Source organism: Pelophylax lessonae, assembly GCF_965119305.1.
Source record: "Pelophylax lessonae genome assembly, chromosome: 3".
NCBI lineage: Eukaryota > Metazoa > Chordata > Amphibia > Anura > Ranidae > Pelophylax > Pelophylax lessonae.
The window spans coordinates 41,012,600-41,029,854 of NC_138770.1; the positions used below are offsets into that span (position 1 = coordinate 41,012,600).

General features: G+C 42.4%; 3 protein-coding genes across 3 annotated transcripts in view; 1 reads left to right on the forward strand and 2 right to left on the reverse strand.

Annotated features, from left to right (window-relative positions):
• Window positions 1–17,255, reverse strand: part of LOC309550292 (uncharacterized protein) — a 979,642-nt gene that overhangs the window by 910,771 nt on the left and 51,616 nt on the right. Inside the window, 1 exon segment of the mRNA XM_082250695.1 lies at window positions 14,744–14,971. Within this exon segment, the coding sequence (XP_082106821.1) occupies window positions 14,744–14,971 (228 nt within the window).
• The window catches only part of LOC309550683 (uncharacterized protein), a 3,164,715-nt gene that overhangs the window by 300,923 nt on the left and 2,846,537 nt on the right, over window positions 1–17,255 (forward strand). The gene's annotated exons all lie outside the window — the stretch shown is intronic.
• On the reverse strand, window positions 4,048–15,135 carry LOC309550742 (uncharacterized protein). Its single transcript, XM_082251080.1, has 3 exons — window positions 15,061–15,135; window positions 14,167–14,302; window positions 4,048–5,463 (listed from the first exon to the last, which is right to left on the reverse strand). Exons 2-3 carry the CDS (start codon window positions 14,288–14,290, stop codon window positions 4,079–4,081), a joined length of 1,509 nt encoding a protein of 502 aa, XP_082107206.1. The 5' UTR covers window positions 14,291–14,302; window positions 15,061–15,135; the 3' UTR covers window positions 4,048–4,078.

A 17,255-nucleotide genomic window follows, 5' to 3' on the forward strand; every position in this document is an offset into this window, starting at 1 on the left:
AACTGGTGGAAAATAAACATATTCAAAAGACTATTATGCCTCTTAGAAAATACTTTGGGGTGTTTGATTTTTAAAATGTGGTAATTTTGTTGGCATTTCCATTGTGCTTGTGGTCCAGGGACTCCAAAAATGTGATAGTAAGGAAATTAGATGATAATTTATGCCTATAGAACACCTGAAGGTGCTCCTTGGAATTTGGGCTCCTCTGTGTGCCTAGTGAAGAAGTATCACATATGTGGTATACTCACACTTAGGAGGCTGAGTAGAATGTCTTTTATGGTGTAATTGTAAGTATCCCTATGCTGTGTGTGAGAAATAACTTGTTCTAAAGACAATTCTGCAAAAACAAATGTATTTATTTTCATCATTTTGCAAAGAATTGTGGGGGAAAAAATACAACTTCAAAAAACTACTACTTTCAAAAAGGGGTCATTTGGGGGGATATTTGTAGTGTCCTGGCATTTTAGGGGCCTCAAGAAATGAGATAGGCCATTAGTACATCAGGATTGATCGATTTTCATATATACTGTATGCCATAGTTTGTGGAATCTATAACTTTAACACAGACTAAAGAATATACACTGATTTGAGTTATTTTCACCAAAGAAATGTAGCAGAAAACATTTTGGCCTAAATTTATAAAGAAAGATTTATGTGCAAAATTTTATAACGGAAACAAAGAAAAACATGTTTTTTTTTTTTCAAAATTTGCAGTCTTTTTTATTAGAAAAAACAAAAACAAAAAACAGTGGTGAATAAAACTATCAAAACAAAGCTCTATATGTGTAAAAATATGATAAAAAATTCACATGGGTACAGTGTTGCATGACCCCACAATTGTCATTCAAAGCGCGACAATGCTGAAAATTGGCCTGGGCAGGAAGGGGGTGAAAGTGCCCGGTATTGAAGTGGTTAATAAATTCATGTTGGATGTCACTTATGATACCTTTATCACAGACAAATTTCTGTAAAGCGTGCCTTAACATTTTGTCAATCACCTTACATACTATTGATGTTAGGCTGACTGGTCTGTAGTTTCCTTGTATACATCTCTTTATTCCCCAGACCAGTGCCCAGCTCTCCATACCCTTTATCAATCTCTAGCCTATTAGCCTTCAAAAAATGATTTTTTTTCCGCACTCTATAAGATTAAATTAGCACCAGCCGCTGCATTAAAATATATCTTTTCATGTGACAACACTGAAGAAATGACACTTTGCTACAATGTAAAGTAGTGAGTATACAGCTTGTATAACAGTGTAAATTGGCTGTCCTCTCAAAATAACTCAACACACAGCCATTAATGTCTAAACCGCTGGCAACAAAAGTGAGTACACCGCTAAGTTAAAATGCCCAAATTGGGCCCAAAGTGTCAATATTTTGTGTGGCCACCCTTATTTTCCAGCACTGCATTTACAGTCATGAGCATGGAGTTCATCAGAGCTTCACAGGTTGCCACTGGAGCCCTCTTCCACTCCTGCATGACGACATCGGGGAGCTGATGGATGTTAGAGACCTTGAGCTCCTCCACATTCCATTTGAGGATGCCCCACAGATGCTCAATAGGGTTTAGGTCTGGAGACATGGTTGGCCAGTCCCTTTACCCCCAGGTTCTTTAGCAAAGGGGTGGTAATCTTGGAGGTGTGTTTATGGTCATTATCATGTTGGAATACTGCCCTGTGGCCCAGTCTCTGAAGGGAGGGGATCATGCTCTGCTCCAGTATGTCACAGTACATGTTGGCATTCATGGTTCCCTCAATAAACTGTAGCTCCCAGTTCCGGCAGCACTCATGCAGCCCCAGACCATGACATTTCCACCACCATGCTTGACTGTAGGCAAGACACATTTGTCTTTGTACTCCTCACCTGGTTGCCGCCACACACGCTTGACACCATCTGAACCAAATAAGTTTATCTTGGTCTCGTCAGACCACAGGACATGGTTCCAGTAATCTATTTCCTTAGTCTGCTCGTCTTCAGCACACTGTTTGCAGGCTTTCTTGTGCATCATCTTTAGAAGAGGCTTCCTTCTAGGATGACAGCCATGCAGACCAATTTGATGCAGTGTGCAGCGTATGGTCTGAGCACTGACAGGCTGACCCCCCACCACTCAACCTCTGCAGCAATGCTGGCAGCACTTATACGTCTATTTCCCAAAGACAACCTCTGGATATGATGCTGAGCATGTGCACTCAACTTCTTTGGTCGACCATGGCGAGGCCTGTTCTGAGTGGAACCTGTCCTGTTAAACCGCTGTATGGTCTTGTCCACCGTGCTGCAGCTCAGTTTCAGTATTGGCAACATTCTTATAGCCTAGGCCATCTTTTGTTCCCCCTTCACATCTGAGACCTTGTAACACTAACGAGTCACATGACACCAGGGAGGGAAAATGACTTATTGGGCCCAGTTTGAACATTTTCACTTTGGGGTGTGCTCACTTTTGTTGCCAGCGGTTTAGACATTAATGGCTGTGTGTTGAGTTATTTTGAGGGGACAGTAAATTTACACTGTTATACAAGCTGTACACTCACTACTTTCCATTGTAGAAAAGTGTCATTTCTTCAGTGTTGTCACATGAAAAGATAGAATAAAATATTTACAAAAATGTGAGGGGTGTACTCACTTTTGTGAGATACTGTATATAAATGTAACACATATATGGTCTAATATATTTCTGGATGTTGTGCAATACACACTGACACTAGCTGCTGTATTTTTCTTACAATGTTTATTTTTTTGCGATTCGTTAAACCACACTGATTTATATTGACTTTTTTACATATACTGTACTGTTTCTGATTTGAAAATGTGCTGCAAGTGTTACAATTTATTGTTCTGTTAAGCCTTTAACCACTTGCTGACCGCCGCACGTCTATGTACTGCGGCGGTCAGCCCTGTACAGGCAAAGTGACGTGGTACTATGTCGCTCGCCTGCGAGCCTCTAGGGGGCGAGCATGCCGTGCCGGAAGGCGCGCTCCCAGCCCCGCTCGTTTACGGACATTCCAGCGTGAGTGACCGGCGGCACCGATGTCAACCAGTCACTCGCGATCTCCCGCTGGAGAGAGAGAAAGGCAGGTGGCTGATGTAAACAAAGCCGCCTGTCATTCTCCCTGGTGTAACTGCAGATATCATACGATCCTGCTATCGATCCTGCTATGTAGGATCATATGTCTCTGTGGTTACATGAAAAGCCACACCCCTTTACAGTTAGAAGCACGCCTCTAGGGACACATTTAACCCCTGCATCTCTAATTAAGTTAACCCCTTCCCTGCCAGTGCCTTTTTCACAGTAACAGTGCATATGTATAGCACTGATTACTGTAGTAATGTCACTGGTACCCCCAAAAGTGTCAAAAATGTCAGTCAAGGGTCCGATCTGTCCGCCGCAATGTCACAGTCCCGCAAAAAAAAAAATCGCAGATCGCCGTCATTACTCGTTAAAAAAAAACAATAAAAATGACAAAAATCTTTCCCTTAGTTAGTAAACGCAATAACTTTTGCGCAAACCAATCAAAATATGCTTATTGCGATTTTTTTTACCAAACATATGTAGCAGAAAACAAATTGGCCTAAAATGTTAAAAATAGTTTGATTTTTACATTTTTTTTGGGGAATTTCATATAAAAAATTTGAAAAATTTGTTATTTTTTCAAAATTGTCGCTCTTTTTTTGTTTATAGCGCAAAAAGTAAAAATTGCACATGTGATCAAATACCCCCAAAAGAAAGCTCTGTTTGTGGGAAAAAAAGAATGTCAATTTCATTTGGGGACAGCATCGCACGACCGTGCAATTGTCCGTTAAAGTCACACAGTGCCGAATCGCAAAATAGAGCCTGGTCAGGAAGGGGGTAAAATCTTCCAGGACTTAAGTGGTTAAAATGGCCTGGATTAATCGGCTCCTATTGACTTCAGTGGGGTTCAGATTAACATTTAGAACTAATGTACGTAAAACTAATATACGTACCTAAATTAACATATAGAACTAATGTACGTAATGTAATTCCTGGGTTCAGTACGTGGGAGGTTCAGTACGTGGGTGAACCTCCCACGTACTGAACCCAGGAATGTTCGACTCATCCCTACACCCCTCTGTGAGATTTCTGATGTATAACAAAATGTGATTTCCATTTAAAACAGCTTCCACACTCAGTGCAAGAATACTTCTCCCTAGAGTGAGATCTCTGATGTCTAACAAGTTTCGATTTCCACGAGAAGCATTTCCCACACTTGGGGCAGGAATACGGCTTCTCACCTGTGTGAATTCTCTGATGTGAGTTGAGATAGGACAACTGTGAAAAACATTTCCTGCACTCAGGGCAAGAATACGGCTTCTCCCCTGTGTGAGATCTCTGATGTTTAACAAGCCCTGATTTTTCTGAAAAACATTTCCCACACTCAGGACAGGAATATGGTTTCTCTCCAGTATGAGATCTCTGATGTCTAACCAGAACGGAGGTCTGTGAAAAACATTTTCCGCACTCAGGGCAACAATACGGCTTCTCCCCCGTGTGAGATCTCTGATGTCTAGCAAGATGTGCTTTATCTGTAAAACATTTCCCACATTCAGGGCAGGAATACAACTTCTCCTCAGTGTGAAATCTCTGATGTTTAACAAGTTTTGATTTCAACGAAAAACATTTCCCACACTCAGGGCAGGTATATGGCTTCTCGCCTGTGTGAATCTTCTGATGTGAGTAAAGAGAGGAAAACTGTGAAAAACATTTCCTGCACTCGGTGCAAGAATACAGCTTCTCCCCAGTGTGAGATCGCTCATGTATAACAAGATCTGTTTTATGTAAAAAACATTTCCCGCACTCAGGACAGGAATATGGCTTCTCCCCAGTGTGAGATCTCTGATGTCTAACCAGAACTGATTTCCGTGAAAAAAATTTCCCGCACTCTGGGCAGAAATATGGCTTTTCCCCAGTGTGAGATCTCTGATGTGAAACAAGTTGTGATTTCTGTGAAAAACATTTCCCACACTCACGGCAGGAATACGGCTTCTCCCCTGTGTGCACTCTTTGATGTCTAGCAAGTTGTGATTTATCTATAAAACATTTCCCGCATTCAGGGCAGGAATTTTGCTTCTCTCCTGTGTGAGATCTGCAATGTATGACAAGTTCGGATTTATGAAGGAAACATTTCCCGCATTTAGAACAGGGTTGAAGCTTCTCACCCGTGTGAGATGTCTGATGTACAGTGAAACTTAATTCAGAGCTAAAGCTTTCCCCACATTCAGAACAGGAAAATTTCTCCTCCCCCTGAATTCCGGCACCATCCCTCACAGTACAAGATTGCTCAGAGTCAGAGGGATTTGACAGTCTATCCAAACTGTGAAGTCCTCCATCCATAGCTGAGCTCCTTGTCTTTTCTCCTGCACAATCTCTTGTGATGTCCTCATCTTCCATTTTACACCCTGGAGATAAAGTCAGATGGTCCTTTGAGGTTTTCTCAATGGTGTGTCCTGAAAAAATATAAAAACGTGATTAATAGATACTAGAGGGTTAATTCACTTGAATAAAGATTCAATCTGGATCAGGTAGACTTAGTGAGCAGATGCTAAATATCAGGGATCTCACAGCCCTCCAGCTGTTGATGAACTACACGTCCCATTAGGCATTGTAGAACTCTGACATTCACAAACATGACTAGGCATGATGGAAATTGTAATTCCTGAACAACTGGAGGGCCATAGTTTGGAGACCCCTGCTATATATGGATGTTCCAACCAGCTGGAAAACTTTCCCCTTTTTGTCAAAGGGCCTTTGGTGGTCCTCCCAGATCACTTTTACATTTAAGCAGCCAACACAACCACAAGCCTAGGCACTGCCTCAAGTGATCTCTGATAACCAAAAAGTTCCAAAGTTTAGACTTGCAGACACTTTTGCATAGAACAAGTGACCACACGCCTAGGCTTATGGGTACAGACAGCGCTGGAGGGTGTTCGGAGAAATATTTTCTACTGAAAAGATATGTTTTAGTTTTTTATGTTCCTCCCTAATTTTTATCCCAACAAGATTTTAAATTGAGTTTTATGTTAGCCTTCAGCTTCTAGTCTGCTCAAAGAAGAGGGACCAAGGCACAATATGTGTTATTATATTTGTGCTACTGTAACTAGGAGGAAAACACAACCTAATACTGCCAGATAGACCCCGGAATCGACATAAACAGGGATGAGCTCCCAGCGGTTGCCTGTTCAGAGGTTGGACGAATGGCCTAACTGGGTGGGTGTTCAGCTGAGACAAACCTCTGGCTGAAGCAGAAAGTGAAACGTTTTGCAGCGGTATTACTACTGATGTTAGATATTAAAGCTTCCCAATCAAGCTAATTGTTTGAGTATCCCAGCCCATTCAGTGGTAAGCCCACTGACAGGTGAATGGAAACAAAGGGGCAGGGATAGTGTAAAAAAAAAAAACACGATAGAGTTGTGGGGTTCCTCCAAAATGAATACCAGACTCTTAGTGCCGGTTCACACTAATACGACTTGTCGGGCGACTTGATCAGCCTGGCAAGTCGTGCACCGTCGCGGTCATTGAGTAGTACAGGACCGGTTCTAATAGGAGCGACACAAGTCGCTCCGACTTAGAAGAAGGGTCCTGTACTACTTCAGGGCGACCTGGAGGCGACTTGCATTGACATTCATTTTATGAAGTCCGTGCAAATCGCGCTGAAGTCGCTCTGCACGCGACTTCACAGGTCGCCCCCCTAAGTCGGAGCGACCTAGTGTGAACCGGCACTTAAGGTTTGGTATTGATTTTAGAAGGAAACACCATGCAAAAAACAAGAAAAAAATAAAAGTGTGAGGTTCCCCCCTACAATGTTTAACAGACCCTTATTTGTGCATGCAACCTAACAGACCAGGAAAGGATGGCCCCTTCCTGAACCATACCAGACCACATGCCCTCAACATTGGGGGTAACTTGGAAAAACATTTTGGCCCCATGTTGATGAGAAGGGCCTCTTCCCCACAACTTTGTCCTGGTAGTTGTTGGGGTCTGCTGGTGAGGGGCTTTTCAGAATCTGGAAGCCAACTTTAACCATTTCAAGAATGGACACTTTCTTCCCCCTTCCTGGCCAGGCCAGTTTTCAGTGGTTACAATTTGAATGACAATTACTCAGTCATGCAACACTGTACCCAAATGAATTTTATATCATATTTTGGATTAGATTGAACTTTCTTTGGTTGTATTTAATCACCACTGGAGGTTTTTATTTTTTAATAAATAAAAAGGAGAAAAAAAATGAACATTTAAAAAGAGAAAGATTTTTCAGTAATAAAGTTTAGCAAATAAATAATCTGTCTGCAAAAATGTGGGCCAAAATATATTCTGCTACTCAAATCAGTGTATATCATTTAGTCTGAGTCTACAAACCGGGATATGTATATATATATATATATATATATATATATATATATATATATGTATGTGTGTATGTATATTTGAAAATTGACCAGTCCTGATGTACTGACAATCTCATTTCTTGAGACACGAAATTGTCAGGTAAATACAAATACCCCCTAAATTACCCCTATTTGGAAAGTAGGCAGTTGAAGTGTATTTAGTTGTAATTTTTTTTTTTTTTTTTCACTATTTTTGGGAAAATTAAGAAATTAAGTAAAATTTGTTTAATTTTTCAAAAAGTTGTCATTTTAACAAGGTATTTCTTACACAGATTATAGGCATATTTACAATTACAAAGCACATTCTGCTATGCCTCTCTAGTATGGGGATACCACGTGTGGGAGACTTTTTCACAGTCTAGATCAGGGGTCTTCAAACTATGGCCCTCCAGTTGTTCAGGAACTACAATTCCCATCATGCCTAGTCATGTTTGTGAATGTCAGAGTTTTACAAGGCCTCATTGGATATGTAGTTCCGCAACAGCTAGAGGGCCGTGGTTTGAAGATCCCTGACCTTGATGCATAGAGGGACTAAAAAGTCAAGCAGCACCTTTGGGCTTTCAAGACTCATAACTTGCACGTAAATTACTAATCTAATTCCCTGACTATCACATTTTTGCAGGCCCTGGAGCACTAGGACAGTGAAAACACCCACAAACTGACCACATTTTGGAAAGTAAATACGCCAGATATTTGGAGGCATAATGAGTTTTTTGAAAATGTAAATTTTTTGCCACAAATTTTTTGAAAATGCAGAAAGAAAAAAGAAAATGTAGTATTTTACAAAAAGTTGTCAATTAATAATCTGATTCTAACACACATCATAGGCATACTTAGAACTATACCCCAAAACCTTTTCTGAGTATAGGAATAGCACATGTGAGACTTTTTTTACAGCCTAGCCATAGAAAGGACTAAAATCCAAGGAGCACCTTCAAGCTTTCCAGGGGCATAAATTACACATCTACACTTGGGAGTAGCAGTTGTGTTCTTGCAGCTACTGCATCCCAAAGACACCAGTGGGACTGCCTACATGGGGGTGCGTGTAAAACCTGTGCATCCCCGTGCGGGTAAACACAGCCTTTGCACAGGTTATGCGTTGATACATCCTGTGTGAATGAGGCCTTATGGTTACACTGGGACTGGTGTGCCAATGTTCAGGGACACGGTAACTAGCTACACTGGTGGGTGTGTAAGAGCTCAATTACACTTATGGTTGGGGGTGGGATTAGACCATAAAACCCAGCAGCTGTGCCGCATTTTTACCACCCCTCAACTGCTCCCCCTTTAGCTGGGAAGGTTGCAGCCATGGGTGTACACATGCCACAGCACCAATTCTACCCCCTTGTTGTGCTCAGTGGGCCTCACTGTAACTGAATTGCAACCACACACAATGCAAACAGTGTGGTAGTCCACAAAGATCACGGTCACCAGAGCAATGTAATGTCACTATGGTGACATTTAACAGCTCTGGTCAATGGCCCAGTATGCTGCACTGCTCTAATGACAGGGATTAGTAACAGATTGCCTTTAAAATATATATATTAAAATGGCGCCTGCCAGTGATAAAAAAAACTAGATGTCCATAAAGACAGCAGCCATCAATTTTGGTGAATACCAAACCATGATGAATGAATTGAATTTTGAGGCGCTGTATATTGGTGGCGTAAAGTGTAATCTCAAAGTGCTAAATGCTAATTTAGAAAATTAAATGTGTACAATTGTGCAGCCAGAATATAATGACAACCAATCAATAAAAAATGGAAAAGTCCATATCCATATCCAAATCTTTGAATCACCAAAAGTGTCAAGCGCTCAGTGGTCTTCTTATATAAAGTGCTTGTACGTAGTGCTCCTCCACCCGTTTAATAAAAGGGGCAACTCACCAAAAGGCTGATGGCCTCCAGGACCCAACTCGCTTGATTGAAAAATTGGTTCTGTAAATTGTAATGCGATTACTTTACTAGTTACTGCATTTGAAAAGTAACTTCACTACTTATTACTTTACTTTACTTTTGAAAAAAAATAAACATATTCCAATGCGCATATTTATTTGTAGTGCACAAAAAAAATACAATATTTATTGTTTTATTTTTATATATATATATATATATATATATGACCACAGCGTGCCTCCTTTCAATGCCAGAGTGACCACAGAGTGCCCCCTTTCAATGCCAGACTGACCACAGCGTGCCCCCTTTCAATGCCAGACTGACCACAGCGTGCCCCCTTTCAATGCCAGACTGACCACAGCGTGCCCCCTTTCAATGCCAGACTGACCACAGCGTGCCCCCTTTCAATGCCAGACTGACCACAGCGTGCCCCCTTTCAATGCCAGACTGACCACAGCGTGCCTCCTTTCAATGCCAGACTGACCACAGCGTGCCTCCTTTCAATGCCAGAGTGACCACAGCGTGCCCCCTTTCAATGCCAGAGTGACCACAGGGTGCCCCCTTTCAATGCCAGACTGACCACAGCGTGCCCCGTTTCAATGCCAGAGTGACCACAGCGTGCCCCCTTTCAATGCCAGAGTGACCACAGCGTGCCCCCTTTCAATGCCAGAGTGACCACAGCGTGCCCCCTTTCAATGCCAGACTGACCACAGCGTGCCTCCTTTCAATGCCAGACTGACCACAGCGTGCCTCCTTTCAATGCCAGAGTGACCACAGCGTGCCTCCATTCAATGCCAGACTGAAAACAGCGTGCCTCCTTTCAATGCCAGAGTGACCACAGCGTGCCCCCTTTCAATTTCAGAGTGACCACAGCGTGCCCCCTTTCAATGCCAGAGTGACCACAGCGTGCCCCCTTTCAATGCCAGACTGACCACAGCGTGCCCCCTTTCAATGCCAGAGTGACCACAGCGTGCCTTCTTTCAATGCCAGAGTGACCACAGTGTGCATCTTACTAGTTTCTTTGTTCTTAGAGGATAGATGCAGGAACTCCCCCTTTCTGAGCTACTTCTTGTCTCCGCCCCCCTACCAACCTCTGAGCACCATCCCTTGGTTTCACCCTCCTACCCAACTCCCAGTACCGCCCCTTTTAGAGACTTCCGAACCAAGTATCATTTTGTGATGATAAGTAATTTGTATGGAATTTGTTAACAAGAAAAGCAGTACATTAGATCCCCAGCACAAACAGACCCTTCCCAGCAGCAATAGATCCCCCAGCAACAATAGACCCCCCAGCAACAATAGACCCCCCAGCAACAATAGACCCCCCCCCCCAGCAACAATAGACCCTGGTAGCAACAACAGATTTCCCAGCATCAGCCTAGCATCAATAGACTTTCCAGCATCTAGCAATAATAGACCCCCCTCCCTCAACAGGAGATCCCTTCCAGCAACAATTCACGCCCAGCAACATAAGCCCAAACAACAATAGCTAATCCACCAGCAACAATAGACCTCCACAGCAACAATGGACTGCCGCGCAAAATTAGATGCCCTTCAGCAACAATATATCCCCCAACAGCCAGCAACAATACACCCCACGCACAACAGTAGACTTCTTCCAGCAACAATTGACCCTCCAGCAACATAAGCCAAACCAACAACAATAGTTCCCCCACCAGCAACAATAGACTGACAAGCAAAAATAGATGCTCCCCAACAACAATAGATCCCCCAACAGCCAGCAACAATACACCCCACCCTCAACAGTAGATCCCTTTAAGCAACAACTGACCCCACCAGCAACATAAGCCTACCCCCAGCAACAATATTAGACCTGTGTCATGCAACAATAGATCCCCCAACAGCCAGCATCAATAGACTCTTCAGCACCCCTTGCCATTACATTTATTCAGCGCTGGAGGTGCCGGAGCTGTGTTCCTGCTGAAAAAAGTCCTGCTTACTAGTATGTTAAATTCTGTCAGAATTTTTGTCCTGATATCAGTCTCTTTATATTATCAATTCTCTATTCCCATAGGCACATGCATGGGATATAGAACATAGACCATCATAATATAGACTCCACCAGTGGCAGCCCTTTAATTCATTTGCAATTAACACATAAAAATGCTTCCCATAGATTTGTATACATTTTTTAGATTTTTATATATATATATTATATATATATATATATATATATATATATATATATTTATTTATTTTTCATAAAGGTTTCCTCGCTTATTAATTTTTTTATATTAATATTTTAATTTTTATATATAGGCCTTCTGTTATTTTTTTTATTTTTTTGTCTTGTTTTTTTGTAATAAATTTGTGTAATTTTTAAATTACTTTTTTGATTTTCTAAAATATTTTTTAATCATTTTTCTATAAAACTCTGGAAAAGTTCTTTATTTGCATGTATATACAAATTTTTAATCATGTGGAGTTTTTATCATGTTGAACACTCAGGTGGTAACATAACGACCCTAGCACAAAAAAAAAAGATCATGATCTGGGTGGATTAGCATGGGTCAAAAAATACACACAGAGGCAAACAATGAGTACGGGATGATTGACATTATACACCCGCTGATATCTGCCGTTGTGTCGTAGGCCAGGGGGAGGCCGTGGTCCGCAGCATTTGGATTGAATATAGGGTTGCCTGGATACACTCTCGGGCCATTAATTATTCAAAATGATCATGTGATCTGGGGTTGACCTGATCATGTGACCTGGGGTTGCTAGGATACCTTACGTCAGGTGCTCCACGGACCCAAACCAGAAGTGGCGCAATGACGCTAGGCTCCGCCCTACTCGTTTCATCACACTGACGTCATCGGGAGTGGGCGCCCTCTTGCTCCACTCACCGGTTTATATCATGTAAGGCAGTGTTTCTCAGCTCCGGTCCTCAGGGCACACTAACAGGCCAGGTTTGCAAGAAAACTGAAATACATCACAGGTAATATCATTTGCTGCTCAGTGATTGCAGTATTCTAGTCTGCATCTCTCAAAGGTAATACTTAAAATCTGGCCTTTTAGGGTGCCCTGAGGACCGGAGTTGAGAAAGATGGCGCCCACTCCCGATGACGTCAATGTGATGAAACGCGTAGGGCGGAGCCTAGCATCATTGCGCCACTTCCGGTTTGGGTCCGTGGGGCGCATTGTGTCCCGGACTTCCTGGTTTGACATGAGCAGACTGATTTTTATCTAATGTAAGTGCACTACTGTGATTTCTTAATAAAAATCATTTGTACGGATTTACACTATTGGGGTCTATCTTTGCCATTTCTATGTACTACTGATACTGCTGGGGATTGGAAGGAGAGTTCGCCAGAGGCATACAGCCGGGTGTAGCTGTAAAGGCTGGAGACCCCTGTTGCAAGAGGATAGACATCTGGTCAGTGAAATAGCAGGAGGGGGGTACGAGTGGAGACACCGGGCACACCGCATGCAGTTGCACAACCACCTGGCTGCAATATCATGAAATATTGCTCCTTTTACTGATACCACCATAAGGACCAGCAAGGAAAGCTGGAGAGTTTGGACTAACTAATGAGATACTGCATAAGGTTTATGGACTGTTCACTTTAAAACACGGATCACCTTGTATTAGCCCACGGTTTCTGTATACATTGTCTAGTGAAATTGGATCTTCACATCACTTGGGCACCTTTATTTAGCACATGCACTTCATTAATAATTGTAATTTTTTTGCACATAAGTTTTACATATGTTGCACAATATTTTCTATATATTTTCTGGTTTATTGCTTTTTTGGTTTATGATAAACTGAACGGATATACTAGTTGTACATTGCACACAGAGCAGCACCAAAACCCAATTATTACATAGGTTTTATTATCAACCTATTAGTGGCTGATATCACTCATCTTCCGCCCTACTCTGGACTAGAGATCAACCGATTATCGGCAAAGCCGATTATCGGATGGCCGATATTCACTTTTTTTTTCCAATATATTGGTATCGACCCGGGACTGGCCGATATTACCGATATTAGTATATTTAAAATCCTAGCATCCACTTTATTAGTGTTTTATATAAATGTCCAGTGTGGGTTTTTGTAATCTAATAGTCTGAAATACCTTCATTACATCGCTGCTTGGCCCTTCAGTGACCCCCAGCTGTCAGTGGGGGAAAAGAGAAGGACAGCAGAGCGGGAGATTAGCTGAGCCCAGAGCAGCGATGTAACGGAAGGTATTTCACACTATTCTAATCTAATAACCCACGCTTCTGTGTACACTGCAGAGGGGAGGGGCTGAGATCCTCCTCTGACGGCTATGAGAGGAGAAGAGCAGAGCGGGAGATTAGCTGAGCCCAGAGCAGCGATGTAACGGAAGGTATTTCACACTATTCTAATCTAATATCCGGCGCTTCTGTATACACTGCAGAGGAGAGGGGCTTAGATTCTCCTCTGACAGCTATGAGAGGAGAAAACAACAGAGCGAGAGATTAGCGAGGAGAGCCCGGAGCAGCGATGTAATGAAGGTATTTCCCACTATTCTATTACAAAAACACACACTGGACATCATATAAAACACTAATAAAGTGGATTCTAGGATTTTAATGACTCTAAACTAGGTTCACATGGGATTCCTGGCAGGCAAGGACGGAAGGGAAGACCGCACACTACAGCTAAAAGACCTACCCCACATGCTCAGTACCAGATTTGTGTCAAAATTTGTCTTTATTTTTCAAAACTTTAAATGTACAAAATATCGGCCATTACCAAAATGTAGTGACCAAAATATCGGGATCGGCCCTGAAAAAACCATAGCGGTCTATCCCTACTCTGGACCAATCAGTGTGCAGTAACAGAGCAGAGATAACAGAAGAATATATTATGGCTCACCTGTGCTGATCTCTGTAGGAGTGTCCTCCTCTTTGAATGTGTTTGTCATTGCAGCCTCCTCCGTATATTGCTGATCATCCCTCACATACGTCTCTTCTACTTCACCCTCAACTTTCATGTTCATCAGATCTTCACCCTAAACCAACAGAATGGCAGAATATATCATCTGTAATATAGAAGTATTTATGATGGGAGATCACATAGAAAATATTATCTTGTAGAGTCCACACATCATCTCCACATGTCAGAGTGTTCAATCACTTTATGTTCCAGACCCTCAACTCCACCCACCTGATGATGGTGAGGGATGGTGTGATCTTCTTGTGTGGAATCCCGGGAACACAGGGCACGGGGACATCTCTCTGGTGGTTTCCTGGAATAAGGTGGCTGGAACATATCTTTGTGTCCTTCTGAAAGCTCCTCCATCATTCCATACTCCTCATCCTCCTCTTTATACTCTTCTTTAACAACAATATTATAATCCCCGAGGTTTTCACTCTGATTATAGATAAAAACATTCATTGTAATGACCATGCTGTGTGTAAATTAGAACTACCAATAATTGTTAATCATCTACCTGATGATGGTGAGGGATGGTGTGATCTTCCTGTGTGGAATTCTGGAAATACAGAGGATGGGGACATCTCTCTGGTGGGTTTCTGTAGCTGGATGACTCCACCATGGTGTCCTGGTAGAGATCTTTGGGTCCTTTTAGAAACTCTGACTCCTCCATCATCCCATCCTTATCATCCTCCTCTTTCATCTCTTCTTTAATATCAATTTTAGCATCTCTCAGGTTTCCACTCTGAATATATAATAAAAATTACATTCATTGTAATGATGCAGATAATGTAGAGATCCTAATGATACTATCAGTGATTGTTCCTCATCTACCTGATGATGGTGAGGGATGGTGTGACCTTCCTGTATGGAATCCTGGGAATACAGAGGATGGGGACCGCTCTCTGGTGGGTTCTCAATACTGGATCCATCTGTAGGAAACACACACACTGACTGAATACATTGTTTCTATGTGTTTATCAGATGATGGGGGATCTAGGTGGAGCCTCCGTACTGCTCTCTCCTTTACAATAAAGTTTCCTCTTACCCAGTGATGTGAGGGGCGACTGATTCTCTATCATGACGTCCTTGTAGAGATCCTTGTGTCCTTCTAAATACTCCCACTCCTCCATGGAGAAATAGACAGTGACATCCTGACACCTTATAGGAACCTGACACACACAATGATACAGTCACCATCCAGACACATCCCTCTATAGATGGATAGCAGCAAAGTATGTGGACTGTATTGGTGATTCCAATCCAAAATGCATGTGGTTTCTCCACCGAACATGTGTGAACCCAGGCTTGTCATAATGATTTCAGCCTGGGTTCACATAGGAGCAGTGCGGGAAACCGTAATCAATTAAGACCGGAATCTCACTGCAAAGTATCGATTTCGGGTATCGGATCATTTTCACGAGTGGTATTGGCATCCCTAATGAAACCCGTTTATTACAGTTTGTTTACATGTTATCGGCTATGATTGGTCACAGAGAACAGAACACCTGGGCCTCTCGCATGGCCGGGTATAAGCACTGTGATTGCGAAGCATGTGACTGGGAGGACATCCCTAGATGTCCTCCTGGAACTGGAGAACCAGCCTGAGGCCATATTTTTAGAATACAGCGGGGCAGGAAGTGGTTAAGAGTGGCATCCATCTTTTCACATCCTACTACTGCCTAATTCCCCGTACACACGTTCCGATAATCATACGATAATCGTACGACTAATGTTTCGTAAATTGTTGCATGTTACTAAAATCGAAACCAACTCTGCGTACAAACCATCAGATTTTCTTCGTACGATTTACTGACCAAGTGTATTTTTCGTAGCTACGTATCGGAAGTGATGTATATACGTCTGACCCCTGCGGATTATTTTACTGTTTACGATCATGCGTGGTATTTGTCGATCGACTTTTAGCATACGAATACTGTACTGACGAAGCGATTATCGTTCGAGAAGATGTCGTACGACAGAAGTTTTCCTGTTTGTCCCTTCGGATTTTGTTGGACCAACTGTCGTGATCGGCTGTCGAAAGCTGTGTACTAACGATCAGATTATCGTGAGATCAGGTCGAAAGCGAGTTTTGTCGTACGATTATTGGAACGTGTGTACAGGGCATAAGTAATCTACTGAAATGTCAGCCAACCCTGTCTCTTGGGGTTACCACCACGCTCCTGGGGGTCAGGGGGGTTCTACATATGTATGAATGTGAGTGAAGGACCTTAGATCGTAAGCTCCTTGATGGCAGGGACTGATGTGAATGTATAATATATATGCAAAGTGCTGCGTAAATTGTCAGTGCTAAATAAACACCTAAAATAAGTAATCAACCACAACTTCAACCAAAATTAAAATCCTGGATATTGGGGGTCAGATTTCAGTATAACCTGAAACTGAATCTCCTCCCTTGTTACAAGAGACTGCTCAGGTGAGAAGGTGATACATCTCCAACATTAGGAGAATGTTCTGTCCCCGTAAGTGGGGAAATGTTCTGTGTATCATCATCTGCTGGAGATAAAAGACGTCACAGTGACTATGGAGGAAGAGGACGGACATGACGGGGGGGTTACTGGGCGTAAATAGACAATAAGATCTTATTACCTGATCTGCTGCCAATTCCACCAATGTCTCCTCTACTTCCGACCAACTCACTTCTCACCCGGAATTTCCCATTTATACCTGACATCACTTCCTGTCTTCCATAGAGACTTCCTGTCTGGGTAGAAGTGAGATCACCACCTTGTGGAGCTCAGAGGAACTGCAGCCCTGAGAAACATTTCACATTGTGAATACAGTTACAGTGTACATCCCTGACGCCAACGATGGATCTTATACACTATATTACCAAAAGTATTGGGACGCCTGCCTTTACAGGCACATGAACTTTAATGGAACCCCAAGCTTAGTCCATAGGGTTCAATATTAAGCTGGCCCACCCTTTGTAGATATAACAGCTTCAACTCTTCTGGGAAGGCTGTACACAAGGTTTAGGAGTGTGTTTACGGGAATGTTTAACCATT